This window comes from Labrus mixtus, chromosome 19 (genome assembly GCF_963584025.1).
Source record: "Labrus mixtus chromosome 19, fLabMix1.1, whole genome shotgun sequence".
NCBI classification, from domain to species: Eukaryota; Metazoa; Chordata; class Actinopteri; order Labriformes; family Labridae; genus Labrus; species Labrus mixtus.
The window spans coordinates 10167571-10192161 of NC_083630.1; the positions used below are offsets into that span (position 1 = coordinate 10167571).

Here is a 24591-nt window from a genome sequence, read left to right on the forward strand (position 1 = left end):
CAGGTCCTGCTGCATGTTCAGTCGCATTTTCACGCCGTTCCCACAAATTCATCCAAAGTTTCTTTCTTGTGTCTTCCTGCATTTTAAATAATAAGCAGGCCAAAAACTCTTCTCGTCGTTCCGCTGTGGTCCAAACCTCTTCTTCATCTAGACGTAGGCTACAAGGATTAAGCTGCTTTCACTCCTGAAAATCTAGAGAATTTCAAGAGGACTGCCCCTGATATCCCCCTGATATGGTTCACACATGCACCTCACAGCAGGACACTATCCCAGTTTGACGGGAGGAGGGCTCGGGGGTCTCTTTGAAGCAAGACATGATGTTAAAAGAATGATGCGCAATTTGCGGACTAAGCAACAAAGTCTGCCATGCGATGCTCTAACAAACAAAATGTTTGGCTTCATATCAATGCTACGTGTAGTTTGAAAGAATCACAATAGCATCAAAAGAGCGGAGTGGAACATGCTGGCAAACAGAAAGACATCATGCAGCAGTTTAATCACAAGCACAAAGGTCACACTGGTCAGGCGCATACAGTGTATAGTCGTGCACCGGTGGAAGGAAATGAACATCACCCCCACCAAAAACCTCAAGAGAGTGTTCTTATTGTTTTTACGGTTTAGCATCAGCTACATGTTAGTGCAATCTTACACATATTTTTAGTGTGCTTTAAATTGCAGCTCATTGCTCTGCAGCTGGAATGAAAAAAACTTGATTAAGGAAGAATAATAGTGTCTGCTTCTTTGTTGAAATAAGAAACAGGCTTTTTTAGATTAAAGGAATAGCAGTGGTAATGGCATTAAAGAACTGTCATGTTACCATGGTGGAGGTGATAAAGCAAGCTCTGTGTGGCTGCTATCCTACCCCATCTGTCTTTCTGCTGCTTTTTGAAAATGAAACCACTATTGTCTGCTAAGGAATTAAACTGGGATAAGCTGAGTGAGTGCCTGAGTGGCTGATACAGGTGCATTGTGGGAAGGATGCAGCTGTCAAACCTGCCCACTGCTATTTCTCATGTACTGCATGTGTGTGTGTGTGTGTGTGTGTGTGTGTATGTGTGTGTGTTCCATTGAGAGGACTGGAAGCCTCATTGGTTTCGGATGTTGGTGACAGTGGGAGGAGTGATCAGCATGCAAATCAGACGTCTGTGTTGGCATGTTAGCCGCTGAGCCGTGTGGCTGTTTGCATGGCATGGTTACAGCGCTTTAAGTGCACGCATGCGAAATACTGCGACAAGAATTCGGTTTTTCCTCTCTGATTTACCCACAATGCAAACAGTAAGGAGCACAGTCACAGGAGAAACAGTTTGCGATGTGGCCTTACTTAAGCAGACACAGCAGCCGGCCTCGTGGAGGTGCGTAGGATTCATTCATCATTGTGTTTGCAGCAGACCCAAGAGAGAGGACACAGGCGTTATAAGTAGTAACTGGGTCAGAGAATCGAGAGCGTAGGCTTAATGCTGACAGGGCAAATGCAGATGTGTGTATGTATGGTGCATGTGACCTCCAATGCATGACGCTTTTTGCATGGATGGTAAATAAAGTAAAACTTTCACTTTGGTCAAGTGTTTGTGAGTTTAAAGATGAGTTGCAGTTGATTTTGTGACAGCTTGACTAACCTGCTTTCTTCCCCCCCCCCTTTTCTCTCCCTCTTTTTCTTCATTGGCCCTCCACATGAGCATCTTTTTCTATTAATGCTCTGATTGTATTATTTTTTTTCTTTCTGTTACACCATCCATTTTTTCCCTTATTTTGAATGAATTCATCTTTCTTTTGGCCTCTTTTCTTTTTTTTTTGTGTGGCTTTTCCCACTCTTATTTTTCTCCTACCTTTTGATTTCTGTCACCTCCATTCGTTTTACACACACACCCTCCCTCCCTTTCCTCCAATCATTCTCTTCTCTTTTCTCCCTCCCGTTCAAATCCCCATGCTTCAGAGGACTAGAACCCGCCTCCATCGCCATGCCGACTGTCAATCAGCTGTGCTTCGGCTTCTGTGTACCTCTTCCCTCTCCCTGTGAAAAACAGACACATACACACACAAAATATAAATGTAAACTCGCACACACGGTTTAGCCTTCCTGTGACTCTTTAGATGAAGCATGAAGGGAGTGTGAGTTTGTGGATAAGATACCAGATTACTGCTCTCTCTCTGTCTCTCTCTCTCTCACTGTTCCTCCACATAATTCATCTGCACAATGTGAGTCTCTCTGCTGGGCAAACTGTGTGTCTGTTTTTGGGGCGTGCACACACATTTGAAATTCAATTGTCTATGTTTTTTTCCCCTCGCCTGTAGTTCTTTGACCAGTTGTGTCTCGTCTAATCATATATATACATTTTTTTCTATTATTAAGTTACACAAAATCAAACTCAAGTTTACTGACTAAAAAGCCTGCTGCTGCACAAGCAAATAGGTCAAAATTAATAATTATGCACATCTGTAGCCCCTTCTGTCTCACTTTGAAACTGGAGCAGGCAGTTAGTTCATAAGTTCATGTCATTACACACACACACACACACACACGCGCACACGCACACACACCCGCAGCCAGCCCCTGTCCTCTTGTCTGACTTTTCTCAAACTGAGTCCTCAGTGCTGCAAGCTGTACCCGTCCAGACATCAGCCAGCACACACACACACACACACACACACACACACACATATCTTTTCACCTTTACAAGGACTATTTGGGATGTGCTCCATGTTATTTCTCCTAATTAAATGTGTTTAACACTGCATGTTTTATTCATACTCCATAGACTCTATCTGATTTGCACTATTTTAAATGTAACCAAATAGACTGAGAGAAGTCAATTAAAGCCAGAGCTTCCTTTGACAATCATTAATGTAAATAAGATGTCCCATCTTTCAGATGCTTCCACTTGATTTCAGTTACTTTTATGTCAGTTTTATGCCCTCGCCGGTAACAAGGCAGTGCGTCCATTCTTCATATACAAATACCATGTGATAAATGTCAATATTCAATGTCCTCCGCCCACAACTGTGTACAAAAACCAACATGGTCTATATTGTGTTTATTGTTAACAGTAATGGCAGTTTAGCACATACATTGGCACCTTCATCTATGTTTTAATCAGGGAGAAAAATGTTGAGTTATACTTTGAGGGAAACTTTGGTTGTTCTCTGACCCTCAAAGAATAAAAATGATGAATGAATGTTAGTAATGTTCCTCTGGCAGGCAAAATAACCTCTTTTTTTTTTCAACAACAGCAGAGTGAAACTCACCCACGTGTGAAAAGTGTGACTCGAACATGAACACACTTCCATCTGTCTTAGAGTCACTTAGAAGGCGCTTCACCAGTTTGTGTAACGCAAAGTGAGCTCCTCTAATCTATCAACTAGGGCCCGACCGATATGGCATTTTTGGGGCCGATACCAGTTTAGATATTGGTGAGGAAAAAACTTCTGATACTGCTATCACTGCCTATATCTTTCTTTGATCTTATCTTTGATCTGTAGAGAGAGTTATAGATATACACATGTATTGTGTTGAACCCTCTAATGCAGTTATCAAACACTTGTGGAAAATGATGTAATGAAGACAAGATGGTCACTCAACTGGAAAATAACTGGGCATGTTTCGTGCATCACTACATCATAGCTTGACTCTCCGGAGGGGCATGATGCTTGTTGTAATCTATATATATATATAGTACACTCTGCTGGTGAAAGAAAACAGGTAGTGTATTACAATGAAACTCAAATTAAAGGCTTTTTGACTGGTGAATAAATCTATTAATATCTGCACATACCTGCAATAAAATTAGCCGATGCCGATAGTCACTGGATATTATCGGCCGGCTGATTAATCGGTCGGGCTCTACTATTAATGGCTGTGAATATATCTCAGTATCAATACATTTATTTCATTTATTTTACAATACACCTGCTCAGAGACAACTTTTTTTGGCACAGTGGTTAGAGTGGTCGTTTTACTTTTTAGATTTAGAATATTTTACTTTTTTAGATGCACAAAATCCTGTATTTGCCACAAAGTTTTAGATCCATCCTCTTTGATGTGTACTTTTTATAGACGTGCCTCTCCGTGTTGTGTCTGCACCTTGTGTTAATAAACAGATATATAACACACACTTACCTGGCTTCTGGGTTTCTCTTTCTTCCTCTAACCAACCTGAACTAAACCTCCTATCTAATGTCTAACTGCTGCTTCTTTAAGTATTTTCTCTTCCTGTCCCTCACAGCCTTTTATGAAGTGCAGTATTATTATTTCTTCTTTTTTTTTTTAGATATTCTTACACTTTAGCAGCTTTCTGTGAGAATGCGACGCTCAGTCATCCTGGCTGTAACCCTTGCAGGCAGCAAGTTTTCATGATGTATAGCTCAGAGATTAGTGTGTGCTTCACAGAAATGATTTCTATTGCTTCTGAGAGCTGTACCTTTTCTGGTGACAAAGCATATTCCTTGATTATTCTTTAATTTTTTTAGAAGAGAAAAAAATCTTTCTTTTCCCTCCTTGCTTTGGCTTAAAAATACAGATAGTAGAGATATTAAAGATTATTCAGCCTTCTCTAAAGAGGTTTGTCAGGTGTCGGTGTATGAACGCCTCTTCCATAATCAATGACTGAAGTCAGGGTTCAAACATAAAAGTTAATGTTCTTTCATGATGTAAAGAGCAGATAGATATAGCATGACAGAAGCTTAAGTGGGACATTAAGATTTAAAGGTCACATATTATGCTAAGTACACTTTACCATGGTTTTCTAACACTGATATGTGTCCCTAGTATGTCAGTACAAACCCCCACATTATGAGAAAAGTCTCCTTCTCTCTCTCCATTCTCTACGTCTTTTGCCTGCTCCACTTTTCAGAAAATGTGTGCTCAAAGGGGCTGTTTGGCGATTTTCCCTTCATGACATCACAAAGGGCAATAATCCCTCCCCATGTGGGTGACACTCCCACAGCTAGGTGTTTGTTTTGCCCTCTGAGTCTGCCTTCGAACCGTAAATAATAGTGCACAGAGCGAGAAAGCCCGAGCCACCCAAGCCCTTCCAGAGAGGGGGCGTGGTCAGACACAGTATATTTACATTTAAAGCTACAGGCACAGAAACAGCCTGTTCTGAGCAGGGCTGAAATAGAGGGGTTTATAGACATGATCAAATACAGGATCAAAGGAGATTTTTAACAAGAAACTTCACAGACATGTTTTCGGTAGCTCTGAGACTTATTTAAACTTGTTGAAAAGGAGGTCACATCCGGACACTTGTACATGTTTTTTCGAGTAAACTACGTGCAACATCTATCTGTTAAAAAAACAAGACAATTACTTATGAACACTCAACACAAAGTACTACTGAGACTGATGGAAATGTCATTCAGTTTTCTCCAAGGTCAAATTAGGAAGTTAGAATGTGTGTCTCTCAATTCTGTCTTATAATTTCAGTAGACCTGACCATTGATTTTTCAACCGATTAAAAAGGAATGAAAATAGTGCTTAGTTTCAGGCATATTGAATCTCTGCGACATATGACCTTGTTGAGTCTACTCTCAGCAGGTTACCTTCCACATAAGCAGTTGTGTTGCTAAGGCTTTACCATCCACTAAAACCTAACCTCCAGAGACCCAGCTGACCTGTGGGATCCTCTCTGTCAGCAGGTCTGTGTGTGTGCGTGGGAGTCTATGTGGGGCAGCCTGTCCTACTTACACTCAGAGAGTTGCGTAGTGTTCGATGGAGGAAGAAAATAGGGGAAGCTGAGAGAAAAATCTTGCATAAACAATAAAACCGTGAGAGGACCGCGTACCCCAAACTGCTGTTCTCTTACCCCACCCTTAAATATGGTGAGATTGAGAGTGAAAAGTAACTCAAGAGTAGAACAATTATGAGAAAAAAACACAACATGAAGACTTGCTGTACATGATGCATAAATAGAGCCCCACACTAGTACAGAACATTATGTGCATCTGCCCACACACAGGGAACACATACATCATCTTTGAACTCCTGCCATGCCTGCAACATGCTTTATGCATAATTGATCTACTGTAATAAGGTGTTACATCATGGGCTCCATTAGAGTGAAGAGCGTACAGCACTTTGGTCAAGACTAGACTTGACCATAGAAGGGAGGCAGTTTAAGGCACCCGCACACATGTGAGTAGGACTGTATTTAGCTTTTTTGAAGGGGACATGTTATGAAAAATCCACTTTGACAGTGTTCTTGAACATATATTTGGGTAACCTGAGTGTCTACTGACCCACAAAATGTGAAATAAATCCATCCAGTCCTTTGTTTGTGGTCTGCATAAGTCTTATAACACAGAGAAAAATGCTCAGTTTCAAATTTGCTCTCCTTGTGATGTCACAAGTGAGATTCTTGGCAAAAAAATCCCCTCCCCTCCCTTGGTATCTCCACCCATTGATTCCACCCCCAGCGTAGAACAAAACTTTTGTGCAGGTCCGCCATTTTTATTCTCGCTACAGAGGAGTGATGTCTACCAGGAAAACTCAGGGGGGGCTCATTGCATTTAAAGAGACACACACACCAAAACGGAGCGTTCTGAGAGAGCTGGTTTATACAGGGTCACAAACCTCCTCTGGTGCTTGATTCATGTTATATTTTGACAAAAGCACAGCACAGATGTTTCATATAGACCACAGGGGACTGTTTTAAAAGGTGGAGAAGGGGGATAATAATGTCCTCTTTAAATCTTTACCTGTATTGTTCTATTCTGAGGAAGAATTTGCTTTGCTCCTTTATTACATTTCTATTAAGTGATTTGTTTGCTCCAGTATTTTGCTTTGGTTTCCGTATTGAAGAAGGTGTCCACTGAATTATTTTTTGTACTTCATAAGTCCTTCTCTGAGAGCACTGACCTTCATTTTACTGAGCGGCTGAAGCTCAAGAGTTTCCTTCTACATAATGTATGTAAGTGTATGTTACAGTGCGACTACAGGTGACGGTGGATGTTGACATCCAATTTCTTCAAAAAGTGGTCGTAGCCATTAACCTCTTAATTAAAGCCCAATCTCTGTCATGTTTTACTTAGTTTAGAATGGAATATTAACAGTGAAACAACATTTGGTGAATTATATTTGCAGCTTTCTCAGCACTCTAGAAAAAGAAACCTTTATCTTGTAATGATTGTTACAACCTCACTGTGCTGCTTGTGTGGCTGTAGACTCTTCAGTGCCACGGTTGCAGAAACATCTTGTACAGACCCTAATTCTACATGTTGTGTATTTTTAGAACTGAACTTGTGGGAGTGTATGGGGGGGGAAAAAACTACTAGTGTGTGTCACCCTTCAAAAGTCAACCTTGCCCTTGCCTACTTTTCATTATGTCATAATGTTTTCATTTGACTGACAAACCGTTACTCCTAACTTTTAGCTGAGCACATCACCATCTTTGTCAAAAATTTGACTCATGCTGTCATCCCGTTTTACTTGAAGAAGTGATTTGGTGGAAAATGTCAAATAAATCTCCTTTAAATATTCATGAATCAACTTAAATCCCTGAGCTTGGGAGGGGAAAAAAAACCTAATTCCTCCTTTGCTGATGTCTTCTGTGTAGACAGAAGCTTTTCATCAGCTTCTCTCACATGTGAAGGTGTGTGTGTTTGTTTGTTTTTGTATCCCAGTGCACAACATTTGAGAGTGTGTTCATGTTTGTCTGAATAAATGGGTTCCTCTTTGCTGTCCTGTCAGAATATTTGGGTTTGTGTGTGAATATGAAAGCCGCCGATTTGCCTTTGAGCTTTAAATGTGAAATGATCCGGTTTGGAAACATCAACATGGGCAAGTAGAGATGTTTTAACTCTCTGCTGCACTCTGGAACGTGCACTTGTTCGCTTCATCTGTTGATTTGACAGGTACTGACTGCACAATCCCTGCTGGTGGGGGTTTAATGCAGCCCCCAATGCTCTTCTCAGTCGCATCATTGTGATCCATGACAGTGAGGATTGCTGGAAAGCAGGACAGCTTGAAATGCAAATGTGAGCGAACGATATATAGAGTAGTTGGAAAAATCCTTTGCGATAGCTCAATCCCTTAATCCTTGCAATAAAAAAATAAAGAAAGAAAGTCAAACGTGCAGAAGGTCGAGAGAAAGTTATAATAGGACTGAAATAGCCACAGAGGGATTGCCTCAGTGCTGTTGACTCCATTCCAGACAGACAATCAGGGCGTTGTTTTTAGGCTAGGGGCATGGAGGTGAAGAAGAGACCATGACATATTAAGAAAAGAAGCCAGGATGGAGGGAAAACAAGGGTTTCATTTGCAGCTGTATGTGTTTGCATAAGATCCCATCAAACAAACACCTCTTGCAAAAACAAATTACAACAGAGACGTCACATCCAATGCACCTTGTTTTTCTACTTTCTGTCGATGCACATTCATCTCTGACACATTGAATTCATGCCATCACTGCATCTGGCCCTGGATTTCTCATGCTTCACAGCCTGGTATCCTACTCTGACAAAAATTTGGTGAAAAGGCCTTGAAACTGCTGGGCTTAAAAAATGTGGGTTGGTCATTTTAGGTCCTGCAGGCAATTTTAGTCATTCTTAGACTTTGGCTTGCTTTAGGGTATATTCATCGAACTCTCCAGTTATTATACCCCACAAATGGCTAGAGTATTGGGTAACTTAGCTAAATAATAAGTTGGGTTTGCTCTGAAGTTGACTTTTCGGTGGCTGGTTCTGTTTCCTGAAGTGATATTCCCCATTTAAATCCTCTATTGAAATTTCAGAAAATCCTCATTTCAATATTTTTAAGGGTGTAACCAAGCCAACCAGAAACTTTAAAATCTATGACTATAAAACATTTTATTTGGCACTATGATTGGAAAACAGAGAAAAAGGTTAAGACTGTGTGTATATATATATATATTTGTATTTATATATATTTTGGAGTGAACTACACATCCCACAATCCAGTGTGATTCCAATGAAACCCATACAAACTATAGTTTAGCGCACTTCTTTCAAAAAGTACACAGACCTTCTTTCTATATTTATTTTTATTGTGGTGGTCATATCAACAGTGTTGTGAAATAGTGTAGTTTGTGTATGTATAGTGTGTTGAACGTCTGTGAACTTCAGTGGTAGAAGCCAACAGCCGGAGTCAGTGGGGGGCGATAAACATGTCCATGGTGACCGTGGGCTCCACAAATCAGAGGTCACTGTGACACTCTAGGATTGTGGGTAGTGCAATTATTTTCCTCTGGATCGCGAAAACGAGGTTAAAGCAAGGTATCTTCTACTGCAGCATATACCATCGTTTCGGGTTCAGGTAGCACGTGGTATGTCCACCATGGAGGGTTATGAAATTACTGTATGGCTCATAATCAAATCCGCTATGGATTAAACCAATTTTTAATTCCTGAACCAGAGTGTTGAGCTCTATAATTAGTAGAAAACACCATGAGCGAGTGGGAGGGGTTGGTGATGTTTGTTCTCCGCTGCATTAACAGAGACTGTATGCATGCAATTTGTGCACATAATGAAACTGCTGTATTATGTCCACCTCCTGTCCGACAGGGATAGTTGCCCCTCTGTGAGGTGCATGTGTGAACGGCCAGATCAGGAGGATTTCAGGGGTAGTTCTCCTGGGATTCTCTAGAATACATCTGTGAAGCTTTAGAAAGTTTGACAGACAGTTGCAGGTAATTGTGCACATAAAGGGAGCTGACTGATGCAGCCTGATTCAAAGTACATGATTAATGCTCCGCTGTCTGGACATCTTTGCTTACCAGAGAACAGCACTCTGTCCTCTTGGTGAACCATCATTGTGTGCCTGTGGTACTGTTGCTGCCCCGACTCAGTCAGTTCATACTGTCTATCCCAGCTCGAGGAGCTGAGTGTGAGGCGGAAAGTCAGGGAGAGGCTGGGGTCAGCTGGAGGACAGCTGCAGGAATCTCAGCCTATCCTGTCGGCTCAGCTCTGATTAGTCAGTTTTGGTAAGGCAAACCATAAAATGGCATCCAATGGTATCTGCAATAGAGTATTATTGAAAAGCAGCCAGATATGGTATTAAGCTTGTGTGGCTGTAAACTGTCTTAACAATGAAAAATACTATTTTAAAACTTTTTTTTGAGTGTCAGATAAAGAACCTCTTCTACTATTTTTTTTTTTTAAGATTTATTTTTGGGATTTTGTGCCTTTAATGGAGAGATAGGACAGTGGATAGAGTCTTAAATCAGGGAGAGAGAATGCGGGAAAGGAGCCACAGGTGGGAGTCCAACCCGGGCCGCCCGCTTGGAGGACTACAGCCTCCATAAATGGGGGTGCACGCACCAAACACCGCGCCACCAGCGCCCCAACCTCTTCTACTATTTTAATGTGTACAATTCAGTTTAGTCATTTATGTTGATGTACAAGCAGCCTAATATAGACACCATTGGGGAACCATTGCTTCATGTCCTAACAAGATGGTGACCCTGTCACCAAGAGACACCCACTTGATGAAAGAGCCCATACATAGTGCAGGAGGTTAAAGAAGAATCTTTGCACAGCTACATTCATTCTGTCAAACAGCCATATTTAATCAAGGTTCCTGCAGGCCAGAGATAACAAAAGTTTTTTTTGCTCCTGGTCCTGCAGAGATCCAGGCCCAGCCAGTACAGTTCATCTATCTAGAAAAGAAAAAAAAGGTGAGGCAGAGGAGAATGCAGAGGGCAGAGGTGGGGTCAACTGGAGGACAGAACAGCCCACATGCTGTCAGCCCTAATAGGAAAGACGGAGTAGGATAGGTGATGTAGGTTAGTTTGAGATGAGCTTTGGTGAGATAAGCATTTTTAATGAAAATTGGTGCCAACTGTATGAAAGATAGACTACAGCCTGTCAAAATAAACCTGAACTTTTTCTAAGCCTACCATTTCCTCTCAAGGTTTGGTCCTCTTGGCTTTTTTTGGGATACCTCTGCTTTCATTCTAACAGACAAGAGACAAAGAGCATGTTTTGGCTACAGGGAGCTTTTTTTTCTACAACTATAGATCCAATGAAAACTGCTTTCAATAACTCATAGTTCAGCCAGTTATCAGGGGGAAGCCCTTAATTGATTAATTAATTCAATGACCAGGAACAAAAAACGCCTTTGCACAGCCAGAAACCTTGAGCAGAACCAGACTCATTAGTGAGCATCCGTCTGCTGCAACTGGATTGGCCGAGAAAGTGGGAAACATGAAAATGTAGAGAGAGAGAGAGAGAGTAACATACAGAGCAAATAAGATCCAAATGAACTCTGAAGCTAAAAAGGCAAGCATATTTATATTGCAAAATCATGCTGCATTTCTCATAGAAGAGAATGAGGAGTGAAACCCTGTGTGAGATGTGAGGTGTACTTTATTTAGAAGAAAAGAAAAACTCAAACCTACATCTCATCTTAGACATGAGACCAGCAGGAGCATTGTGTCGCTGCGCAGCATTCTGCAGACATTTGCTTCACACGTATCAGAATTAGCATTTAGTCACCAGGTCAGAGGAAACGCAGCTGCCACAGGGCTAAACGTAGTACTAACTCATCTGAAATGATCCAGACAGAAGTGAGATAAAATACTCATCCTCATTAGATACAGGGCTGTAAGGGCTTATTATGACCTATCAAGTTACATCCACTGAAAGGCTCAGATAGATATTCAAATCCTTTGAATACATTTAGGTGAATATTCTTTTTTTTAACCAGAGACAGTCATCGCTTGTGTCAAGCTAGACTCTGTTTTTGAAAACAACTATTTAAAGGAAGAATGCATGGCTTTTTTGATCCAGTAGATGTCACCCTTGAGCACCAGCATTAAACCAAAAAAAAAAAAAACTCCTGTTTGGCAACACTTCCGCTATTCTGAAGCCTCCGCTCTCCTCCAGCAGCACACCCCCAACCTCTCTCCACTCGCGTTGGCACAAAGGACAAAATTGTCCTTTGCTCGAGCTGCAATTGCCGGTGTCCTGCATTGTTGTGTTAGCATGCTAATGTTAGCACACTTTGGCTAACTCACAGCTTCATACTGCACATGAATTGACATGGAATGAACGTGATCTAAAGACACTTAATTGACATCCAAATAGGCAGTGAGTGTTATTCTTCTTTTCTCTAGTGCTTGACTAAAACAGATTTATACGCAAGGCCATCCCGTCCATGTAAACATGATGTAAACACGGCTCTCACAACAATACAGCTGGTGTGACTTGAGCTTCACATTGTAGACAGTCATGACTCAGAGTGACATTAACACAGGATATACTTGATTTCTGCTGTGTTCATGTGTAAAATGTTGCACATTCTTCCCTTAAACTTTTCAGGAGATATGTGCTGCTTTTACACCCCAGCCTTTTTCTGTTTGTGCAGTCAGAATGTAAAAACAGATAAAACTTGTTGTGGGTGAAGATAAATTAAAGAGGTCATATTATGCTCTTTTTGGGGTTTGTATATTTAATCTATGTACTAAAGTATGTTCACAATAGCTAAAGTTCTTAAAAAGTGTTTTCATGTACTGCCGCTCCATGCACCGGCTCGCTTCTGACTCTCTCTCTAAGGCTCTGAAGTGTCCACGTTCAGAGTCCCCACGTGTGCCAAGTCTGATCTGATTGGTCGGCCTGTCTGCTCTGCCGTAATTGGTCAGTCGCTCAGCACGGTTCTCGGAAATGTCACGCCCCTTTTACCATATTGAGAATGCAGCCACTTTGGCTCCGAGTGGAACAAAAACATCAGCACCTTAGCACTACTGTGCTACCGCAGACTACGGCATATCGTGGGCGTGCTACGGAAGTTAATGGGCGTGCAACATGAGCTGCTGGGCTTGCCACAACGAGCCAATGGGCTTAGATCAGTGATCTCACACTGACAAGACGTCACACTGGCAACATTTTTAGAGGGGGGCTAGAACCGAGCGTTACATGCAGCTAATGCTGCAGCTAACAGGAAGACGTAGGAGAAGCCGCGTTTCTGCGGACTTTGAATTTTTGCACATAGATGTGCCTAAACATGCACACGACACTTGGAAAACACACTAAAGAGCATATAAAACCAGAAAAGGCTGAATATGACCCCTTTAAATGATAAAAAAAAATCATTGTCTGCCTGGTGAAAAATGTTGTGGTGATTATTTTGCTTTTCCAAATCTCTTTGTTTGAGTCAATTTAGAAAGCAGCGTGGTGTACAGTTATAAAGTGAGTCATCGCACTTAGTCACCAAAAAAACCTGCTCAGGTTTTGTCGGCAGCTGATGTGTCTCAATGTCATAATACCTCCGAAACACCTCTTTCTGTTTCGGTTCTGATACAAGGTACACTGATAGGATACAACAAGATGAGGAAGAAGGCGCTCAAACATGTCTTTTATTATTTACGGTGTTTCAAAGATGGCAGAAATCTCATCATAACAAAGTTCCAATGGCAGCATTCCTCCACTGACCCCTGCTTCTCAGCTGATCCCAAATCTGCTGCCTGTCCACAGAACGGCCCTCACAGGGCTCCAGTGTCTCTCCCCAAACGTATCCATGCATGAGTAGGATTAGGCAAGACATGTGTGCATGTGTGCATGTGTGTATATGTGTATGTGTTTTCATCCTGGGCTATATTTAGCTTCTTCTTTTTTTTTTTGTCTGGTCAGCCAAGTGTCCTCCAAGCATGAGGTCCGACTTTCCGGCTGAGCTCATGTTGTGTTTTTCTTTCTCTGAGCATGCTCGTATGCGTTACTGTGTGCATGCATGTGAGTGTATGAGTGTGACTTCACATTTGGTGCTCTACATTTGTGCAGCTGCAGCAGAGTAGCTCTGTGTGAGTGTGCATGTGTGTCCCCAGATGCCTCCAAAATGACAAAGTTCATCCGTCAAACTGCTAACCGATCCAGTCTGTCTCGCCATTCTTCGTCCTCAGACCGAGGTCAGCACCCTCCAGCAGCAGCAGCTCTTACATAATCTGGAACATTTTGTTGACACTAAAAATATGATCAGAAATGTAACTCTGAGTGGCAGATGTCACACTTTGGTGGTGCTGCTTACTGTAGGCCAAGGTTAACTTCTTGTTTCATAAGTAGATCATTTAGATTAGGTGACATACCATAAGTGATGTCTAATTATATCATTGCACACATTTTCTTTTGAGGAATTGCTTGTGTGCATTTTTACAGTTAAGTGATGGACAGACCAAAAGCTTCAGCCCTTCATAGACTACTTGATGATTATATTACTTGATCTAAAATATTTAAAGGGTTACATATTATGCAAAATACACTTTACTATGTTTTCTGAGCACTTATGTGTCGCTACCCTGTCTACAAACCGGCCCTTTTGGAAATGTATCCTTTGTGACATCACAAAGGTCAGTAACCCTTCCCCCAGGTGGATGACACTCCCACAGCGAGGAGTTTGTTTTTTGCCCTCTGAGTCTGCCTTCTCAATCGTAAACAATAAGGCTGTAGACAAATGAAAGGCCAAGCCACTCAATCGGGGCGTGGTCAGACACAGCTCATTTACATTTAAAGCTACAGACACAGAAACAGCCTGTTTTGAGCAGGGCTGAAATAGAGGGGTATATAGGCATGATCAAATACAGGAACAGAGTGGATTTTTGGCAACAAACTTCAGAGACAGGTTTTGGGGAGCTCTGAGACTTATTATAACTTGTTAAAAAGTAATGTAATATGTGACCTTTAATGTAGTGCTACACTATATTATTTTGGCCATGATAGATTCCAGTCATATTCATCCTACAGTATCACTATATTTAACATCAGAGACAAAAGATTGGTGTCCCTGGAATCCCAAATAATGAAGTACTTTCAGACAACCATCAAAGCAAAGTGTTAACTTGCATTTAACTGTCATTCGGAGGCAGCCTCATTCGCAAGAGTGTCCTCAGATTATTATTTTTTTTTTTTTGTGTGTGATTTAAAAAAAATGAAAATAAGCTGTTTTGTTTTTTTTCAAACTACCAAGACAGTTAAGCTGTTTATTCAGAAAAACAGAGCAGATTGTTTTATCTTCACAAGTGAATGCAGTACACTTCTGTTAAGAAAAGAAAGGTCTCATAGGTCTCACTTTGTAGATAAAAGCGACCTTCGGGGTAAACAGGGATGTTTCAATAGCTTTGTCCTGGATGTCATGGGCTCATTTGTAGCTTGCTGAAAGGTAAGAGTGAGTCTGATGTTTTTCATTCAAATGTAGCCACACTGCACATATTGCATTGCTATCCAAGCTAGACCATAAACCGGATAATCAGAATACTATCACACTGATATGCCAACTTTGAGGAAGTGGCAGCATAGCATAGACTGGTTTGTGAAAGTCTTTTCAATAATTGTACAACTTGTATCTCAACCCATTACATCAACTGTAGATCTCATGATATCTTAAGGTTTGAAAACACACGTTTTACATAAAAAATTAAGCTTATTCAGTGTTGTACATAGCAGGTCTGAAGGTCATCCGGGTGTTAAGAGTACTGGTTATATATCCAGTGATGTGCAAATGTTCTGCCTACATTCAGTATTGTGGCAGAAGCCCTGTAGTGATCATATTTTCGTTTCTATAAGCAGACAGTTGGTTAAGGTCAAGCAGTCATGATGATGAATGATGACAATGTAATGAGTCCCCTGTCGGGCTCTTACTCACCTACAGTACTAAGAACAATTCTTGTGACATGTTCCAAAAAAACAAAACAAAAAAACGCACATGCACAAACACTGACATTATGTGCATCACAGTTGGTCTTCTCCTTCTGTCAAGCTGAGCAGTTCATCTTTGGTACATTGAACACAGAGCAGTGTGCAGAGAATAACTCGGCATGAAATGTTCCCTGGTGGACTGACCTGAACCCCCTAAAAACTTGTCTAGGCTTGGAGATAGCCTTCAGCACAACCACATAAACCCAGACTAAAAAAATACAGTGTTTGAGCTCTGAATTTCACAAATATCTCACATCACAGCAAACAAAACATTTATTGAACGTAATACCCCACTGGGCAATTTAAGTCCAAAGGGCCAAGAGGCATAAGAGATCAGCAGGACTGTTTCCAGAATTATTTAAAAATTCTATATACTCAAACAAACAGACTGGCAACAAACAAAAGGAAAACTGTTCTATAGACCAACTCACTTTAAACACCTAGTTTTGTGCTTTTCACAGTGAAAGAGGCCAACGCATGGTTGGTTGGTTAGTTATTTACAAATGTTACTTCTGCCACTTGGATCAGCCTCTCACGGTGGTTGAGTTACAAATGCAAACTAAACTGAATCTATTGAAGAAAAAAAAAAAACAACAAAAGTAAATTAATAAAAGTCTACATAATTGCTTCCTGAAAAAGTGATTACACAACTTTTCTCAAAACGCAAAGTTATTCAAGCCCATCCTGTAGGGGTAAGTTGAACCAATATCTGATTGAATGCTGAAAACCAGCACACCCTAATTGCACAGGAAATCTGCTTGAACGTGATCAACGATGATCAAGGTCGAAGTCTGACTGTGGTTTTGTAAACTTTGTTGCACGATGGAAACTCTGTTCTTCCTACCCTTACCTTAGAGATTGTTTGAAACCTTTGTGAGTGAGGAAATGATGGATGAAAACTACTACGATTCTAATCTAGTTGCTCCAATCTAGTCCATTAATACTGCTCCTAATGTTGCCCAAAAGATGTTTCCTCCGAGGGATGGGTACTTACCAGACAGCTAGCAGCTTCGAGGTCATGCATTTGTGTAACCTCCCTTCCCCCCAGGATGCAAAAACACTCAGTGGCCACAGCTCTAATAAGACTGTGATTTATTCAAGTCAACCGGGGTGTCTCAGTATGGGGTAGGGATGCAACTAGTGAGAGATATTGGAGGTTTTCATATCAGTGCCCTTGAATGCCCTTTCAAAGCTGCACAGTATGAATTCAGCACCATGGACAGCGACACAACACAGCAGGGGAAACATCCACCTGTTCTTTTGCTATAAGATTTTCTGTACATTCAGGTGAACTAGAAAAGCGCTATATAAGCTCAAGTCCATTTAACATTTACCATTTAACTCATTTTGGCCACCTTAGACCTAGGGGAAGTCCCCTGTGACCTTGCATGTCTTGTGTTATTTCCCTACTTTGTGTTTACAAGGCATAGGGAGACATGAAGACAGCCAGACAACAAAAATTGAGACCATAAGGAAGAATGCTGCTGCGGGAGGGTTATTTAAATCAATGGGTGACCCTGCCCACGGTGTGTTTTCTGCGTCCTGTTGAGACAGACAATGCACACCCAACCATGGCCCCCGTTCGTGTCTGATATATGGAAGCGCTTGTGACTTTGGGTGGCGTCCTGTCTGCTCGCTTCACTGTCACCCTCTGTGAACGCTGCTGGGAGAGGGTTGCCATCGGTTGCTCCCTCCTTCTCTCCTCTGCTCCTCCCCTCCCTCTGTTACTCATCCGACTCACATTCTTCTTTTTTCATCCATTTCCCTTCTTTCCTCCTTTAATTACTTACCTGTCCCGAACCTTTCGTTTTACTTTTCTCTTCTTGTTTTGCTTTTTTCTAACCTTTCATCTTCCTCTCTGATATCCTGCCTTCAAATCTGCCAGTCGGAGTTCTTCCCTTTCCTGTCCAGGCAGGATCTCTGGTTGGAGACCGTCACAGGAGTTTAAGGTTGAATGCAGGGGCAGAGAGGGAGGGAGTGGGCCACGGGAGGTCGAGGAGAGTGAGGGGAGGTGCTTGCTGGCGGGGCCTGAGACCTGAACCAGACAGAAAGTGAAACGTCACACCAAACCCAGACTCTCTGACTGGGATCACATTTTTGCGCGTGTGTGCGAGTGTGTTTGTGTGTGTGACTGGGGGTTCACAGTGTTAGTAGCTCAGAGCCAGCTGAGGCTGCAGTGCAGACAGACAGGGACAGAGGCACTGAGCAGTACACAGCAAACACCACTGAATGTTGAGTTTTATGGGATTACTGGGATATCTGCTGTTGGAAGGAAATTTGCCAGGTGAGAATGCGTGTGCATGTGCAGGGTGTGCGGGTGTTGCGATTATTATATGGGTGACAGGTTCAATTATATAAAAGTGTCACAATTCTGTGAACGCCTTTGTGTGAGTGTGTGGGGATATGTGTTCAGCGCGGTCTACTCCTTATTAGCATCGTGTTATTAAATAACAGTTGTACAGTGGCACGTCATCAGTGAGGAGGGGCGGATTAATGTTCAATGTTCCATGTTTTCACTGTAGGTTGTAAGGTGACCACAGGGGGACAGACTTCAGCGTCGCGCCCGGAGCCGCAGGGAGAGGTGTGGCCAAAATCACTTGACCAGAAGCAGGCCCTAGCTACGGACTTCTTATCAGGTACAAAGGTCAAGACTGCTGGTCAAGAATGTATTTATTTGACCAAAAGGGAAATTAGAGTTCCTTTGTCTTATCAAGTCATTTAGTTTTATAATCAAACAAAGAAGTAGATGTATAACATTTGCTGTCAGAATAGCTCTATAACTTAGCTTACAGCATCTTGAAGATCAATATCTTTTTTCATTAAGTGTGAATAAATGGATTTGAATTCAGATGACCTCTCAACTTCTGAACAGTTATTAAAAGAAGCAGATTTTGAACAGACCAGGGTCAGACTTCCCTTGTGTTTGGACTTTGCTTGAAAACACTAGGACTTGCAACCAGCCTTTGACTATTTGGTAACACGTGAATTGTATTAGTCCTAGGATTCACATAGTCAAGCCTCAGTCATCAGATTTTGCCTAAAATCGACTGACAGTCCAAAGTTTTGTTGCCGTTTTTTTTTCTGGGCATTGATCCACATTGTCATTTGAGTTTAATCACATTGTTAAACCATTTGTCTTCTAGACTTGGAATAACATTTTATTCTATGATAGGACATTGTTTTTCTCACTCATCTGCATTAATTTGACTCTATAACCAAAACAGCAGGCACACACTGACGGTCCAGTGTGCGGGGGTCAGACCAGTGACAAACAAACTCACCATTTGAAGAGTTACTGAATTTTCCTGATCATAGAAATCCACCAAACTGAGTCCCTGCGACTTAAATCCAGTGAAACTTGACCTTTTGATGACACTTAATAACAGCCAATGAGAGTCTGTGTTGAACTTAGTATATGGGGTCACCCCTAGATTTTATAAGCATGACCTGAAGTGATGAAAGGTTACGGTACAAAAAAAAGGCAGCCAATCATGTTTAAGTAGCAAAAGCTTAAGCAACAATTTGGTGTGCACATGAGCAGACATACGCAAATGCATGAATTAGGATGTGCAACACAAAGTTTAGGATCAACAACACAATGTTTAGAATGAACAACACAAAGTTTAGAATGAACAACACAATGTTTAGAATGAACAACACAAAGTTTAGGATCAACAACACAATGTTTAGAATGAACAACACAAAGTTTAGAATGAACAACACAATGTTTAGAATGAACAACACAAAGTTTAGGATGTACAACACAAAGTTTAGGATGTACAACACAAAGTTTAGGATGTACAACACAAAGTTTAGAATGAACAACACAAAGTTTAGAATGAACAACACAAAGTTTAGAATGAACAACACAAAGTTTAGAATGAACAACACAATGTTTAGAATGAACAACACAAAGTTTAGGATGTACAACACAAAGTTTAGGATGTGCACTTCCAGTATAACTTGACATGGGACTTAGTTTTTTAGTTAATTGGCATGACTCAAGATTTTCTGTGTGACTTATATTTGATTGATCTTTTAAACATAGTTAAGTAGAGAAACGTGTAGAGAGTATTCACAGGTAAAAGTTCTAAAGAAAAATAATATAAATCCATAAAAAGAACAGCAAATTTTATGATTAGTATTATAATACTTTAATTGTGTGGATTAAACCCGAGTTGTACTTGGTACATTGCTGGCATGTCTATGCTAACATGTAGAAACATTAAATGAAATGCCTTCTCTCTTTTCTCTCCTTCCACCTCACCCATTCTATATTTTTAATGTTGTCATTTCCAACCATTACCTCTACCTACAACTACCAATCCATCTCTTACTTCCATTTTTTTTTCTCCTTTGACTTTATCATCCATCTTTGCTCATTCCGCTCTCTCAACTTCTTTATCCTTTCCACTTTTTCCCCACTTCTTTTTATTTTTCACATTGTCCTTCATCTTGCCAGCCTCCATGGCAAGTTATTCAGATCCTCTGGGCTCTCAGACCAGCCCTGCCCCAATGATGGACACTGGCCGGATGGGAGCTTTTTCAGGTAAAGTCCCAATACTTGATGGGATTTAGACACAGCAACACAGCATTAGTATGATAAAGGTAGCATAAAAATACAAGGGCAGTTTCTTTCATAGTGAACATGTACTGCATTAAATTGGCAAGCACTTCCCAAACCTGAGATACAAATGAAATGTAACATTATTTAAGGAATAATGTCATAACTGTATCAATATTTGGCTATTTGGCTTTCATCTTCATTTTTCACCTGGCAGACTTAATGCGATCAATAGCATTAGCTAAAAATGCTGACTCATAATAAAAGATTTCTGTTAATCTTTTCTTTTTTTTTTACTGAGCTGGCAAGGCAAAAAAAAAATCCACCAACAAGTGCCATTACAGAAACAAGTGAAACAGTAAGTAAACTATAGAGTTTACTCTGTTTCCCATCTTATTCCTGTGATCAGGAACTCAATCTTTCTTTCTTTCTTTCTTTCTTTCTCTTATGCTTGGGTCAGAGTCAGGGGTGGAATGTAGCAAAAGGAGAATTGCTGTTTTACACTGAGAACAACGAGAACATCAATGATATCACTCATTTCCATGTCTGGCAGTCTGAAGTGAATGCTAATGAATTATTTTGAAATAGTGGAGAGTTGGATAATTAGTGACTGCGTCATTGAACAACACTACTTACTAGGGAAAGCGTCTGTAACCAATCAGAATCATCATGCATTTTTAGCAGGACCGTCAGTGGTCAGAAGCAAACGTTGTCTTGTCTTTTCTTATGTTTCAAAAGTACCTAACCGTGTCTTTTCAATATTTACCACATGGCTTTTTACATTTAAACGCACACGTTATTGGAGGCATCTACAGAAAGAAACATGGCTGTGCTGTGTCTCCAATAGTGGCCAATCTCTACATGTCTGACTGAGAGATCAGGTCTCTACCTTCTTTCATATAGGATATACCCCAAGCCACTGGTTAGATACGTGGAGGACACCTGAATCCAAATTTGATCAACAGAAGATGAAGCTTTCAAAGTACACCTCAATGGAAAAGACAATTACGTCAAGTTTACCGGAGAGGATGTCAGAGTGAACAGTCTGGCCTTCTTGGACAGTGCGGTTTGCTTTGAAGAAGACAGAAGCCTTGACTTAGACATTTTCAGAAAACCTTCACACATGGACCAGTACTTAACGGTTTAAACCCCACCATCCACTACAGCAACAAGACAGGTGTCTTTAGAACCAAACACCATGAGGCTCAGAATGTGCCTACAAGGACAGAGGGAAAGGAGAATGAATAGAAACATCTCAAGAAAGCACTTAAGATGTGTGGCTACCCCAACTGGGCCTTCATCAAGACCCTCAAGACACACAGCACCAACAGGGAAAAAGAGAACAACTTAGGGTCACGGCACTGTGATTCCATATTTGTCTGGCGTTGGAGAATATTTCAAAAACACAACATTTTGGTGAACTTCAAACCATCCAATACTATGAGACAGAAGCTCGTTCACCCCAAGGACAAACCCCCCCCCCAGTCATAAAACTAATCAACGTGGTTTATGCAAAAAAAAATGCAATGAGGAATGCAAGGACTTGTAAATTGGAGAGACCGCTGGTTTAAAAGAAGTGTTAAAGAAGCCATCTGTGTTAAGGTGAAACAACCCTCCCTGAACAGAGGTGGTGGCCTGACCGCCTGTCACTGCTTTTTTTAATTCTCTGTCTAACCAGCTTAATGTTGCGTTCCATTTACCTAGGAAGTCGTAGCTGGGAATGACGTCACACCCAATTGACCTTGTTCAAGTAACGAGTTGGCAACCAGTCAGAAAATAACTTCAGGAGTGCCGTTGCTGTATTAGCTAACAGCAGGCAATAACAGCACACTACATGGTAGTTTGCGCGCAAAAGCGACATGACTTGCAGTCGGTGCGATTGATTTGATTACACGCTAACAACTAATAATGAACACTATAATCTACAGCTGAAACTTTGATGTTGATGCGTGTGGCAGCCGTGTTTGATTTTGAGCCTGGGATACTGAAGTTCCTCCAAGTTTCTGGGTCAGAGTTCTGACTTCAAGGGGCCTTACTGATGACGAATCCGACGGCAACTCCGACTTCAGGGATCAAAATAGAATGTACCAAAAGCCTGATTCTAACCCCAGACCATGTGACCCTAACGGCCCTTGGATGACTGAGAATGTTAACAACCCCAGGTAAAACTAAGTCATCATTGACATGACAATGGTTTACACAGGCTTATATTTCTGCTCTGTCCTGCAGCAACATGTCCAATGTGTTCTTGGGCAAGACACTGAACCCCCGAATTGCTCCGGCTGCTTCGTCTGTGGCGTATGAATGTGTAGGAATGGATTAGTTAATACTGATGGACACCTCTGCCGTCTTGATTTGTAAAAAGCAATTTGAGTCGTCAGAAGACTAGAAAAGGGCTTTACAAGCTCAAGTCCATCTACCATTTACCATTTAAATATACAGTTTAAAAAAAAAAAAGAACTTTCAATAAACAAGTTCTCTTTGCCCGGGAGATTTTCTTCCCAATTAAAATGTAACCTGAGTGCAGCATTTAGTCTGGAATCTCTGCTCCTAAATTCCTGCCTGATAAATGGCTTGTGGTGAGGCCAAGCTTGTTAGCAGCATGCAGGGCTGAAGCTGTCAGTGCTGGTACTCCAGGAGGTGACACACACACACACACACACACACACACACACACACACACACACACACACACACACACACACACACACACACACACACACACACATGGAGTCAGAGTTATGAGGCTGAGTTATGTCTTTCACCATGCCAACCTCTGCATACCCAGCTTTCACTGTTGTCTTAATGAGAGCTGTCGTCTCTGGGCCACCGTATCCTGCTCCAGGCTTTAACTCGCAGACATGCACGCAAATACAGTTTTCTCCTCCTCTGTCTCACAAACACATACAGACACAACCTTCCCCATAAATACACATATTGTTGACTCTTGCACCCATGGCTGCCCTTAGAACTAATCTGTAACCTCACTTTCACCTATTTAGCTCACACACAATGCCCTCATTTACATGCATGATCCTCATTCATCTTACTCAGTGTTTTTTTTTAAACAACACACACTCACACCTCTGGTAGAGACACATTCATAACCACATCCAGGACCTGCCAGAAAGTATCACACATACTGTACATGTTTAAAACACATACACACAGTTTGTCCCCGGGAGCTGTGTTGATTGAGTCATTCCTTTTCCTCTGTTATATCATCTCAGGCGTTGCTCTCGTTGGCTTTCACTGTCTCTTTAAAAAAAGAAAGAAATGCCTCTTGCTCTCTCATTGCACAGTTCTGTTCTTTGATTACTCCACTGTTGGTACGGATAAATCAGTCATGAGATTATCCTTGTCCACCTTATGACTGTTTAACATTGTTCCAATAGCAATGCAAGTATCAGAAGTGCTTGTGAAATCTCTTAAATTCGATCCCTGGAGTCGGCCATTGCGGCACATTCCGCACCCCTCTGATACCATAATCTATTACACCACCTCTTAAAACTGGTCTGTTTCTTCTTCCCCAAACCAAAGTATTCAACAGCAATGATACAAATTATTGCTAACACTAGCAACAGCTGTTTTGAGTGATTAAAAGAAAGCTTTCACGTTTATTGCCAAGTTAGCACAACAAACAACAACAAGGTGCTGCTAATGGAAAGTCTGAGGTATCAGTGCTGTTCCATCCTTTTTTTTCTGTATTTTTGTATCCATAGTAACGATTATTGAAAAAGCTGAAATAATGAAACGAAATAAATCGTTTTCATGATAAAAGTACAGGTATTTTGTCAGACACAAGACATCAGGAAAGGGATGCAAAGAGTTCTGCTAACCTTAGCTTAGTTTTTGAAGCTAGGATTCCTTCATTGTACTGAAGCAGGGCATAAAACAACCACAGCAATCATGTCACGTCCATTCAGGGTCAGCAGTTTGCAGTTGTTTTAAGACAGAAACAGTATGCCACTTGTATTGTATCCTTTATTTGCAAATGATCAAGTGTAGATATAAGATTCTGCAATTGGGGAAAAGGGACTGGTATCCAAACATCTCTTAGGGGCTGTAAATACCCAATTCTTTGTACACTTTGCTATTGGTGGCTACTAGAAACACAACATGTTTTCTGTTATTATTGCTGCAGAAAGAATCCCCAAAATTGACCAATGACCTGTTTTGTTTTGTTCTTGTTTGTTCATCTTTAGGTTTCTCCCAGTCTGCTGGGATGGGGGTCAACATCGAGGTTGGGGCTGCCCCTCTGTCAGGTGAGAGGACTCCAAGTAAAGCCGAACCCCAGCACCCCACACCCACAGCGGGGTCTGAAGCCCCTAAAGAGTACAGCCCCATGCTGCCTGAACCTCAGGCTCCCCGTAGCCCTCTGGACCTGTCAGCAG

At 41.3% G+C, this 24591-nt stretch overlaps 1 protein-coding gene across 10 annotated transcripts in view; it reads left to right on the plus strand.

Annotated features, from left to right (window-relative positions):
* The window catches only part of LOC132994505 (microtubule-associated protein 4), a 125137-nt gene that overhangs the window by 39289 nt on the left and 61257 nt on the right, over window positions 1-24591 (plus strand). For 8 of the 10 annotated variants that reach the window (XM_061064883.1, XM_061064882.1, XM_061064881.1 and 5 more), the window contains 3 exons: window positions 18156-18269; window positions 20096-20182; window positions 24403-24591. In XM_061064883.1, the coding sequence (XP_060920866.1) occupies window positions 18156-18269; window positions 20096-20182; window positions 24403-24591 (390 nt within the window). The remainder of the gene's footprint in view (window positions 1-18155; window positions 18270-20095; window positions 20183-24402) is intronic. The other 2 variants (XM_061064886.1, XM_061064888.1) reach the window with 1 other exon arrangement.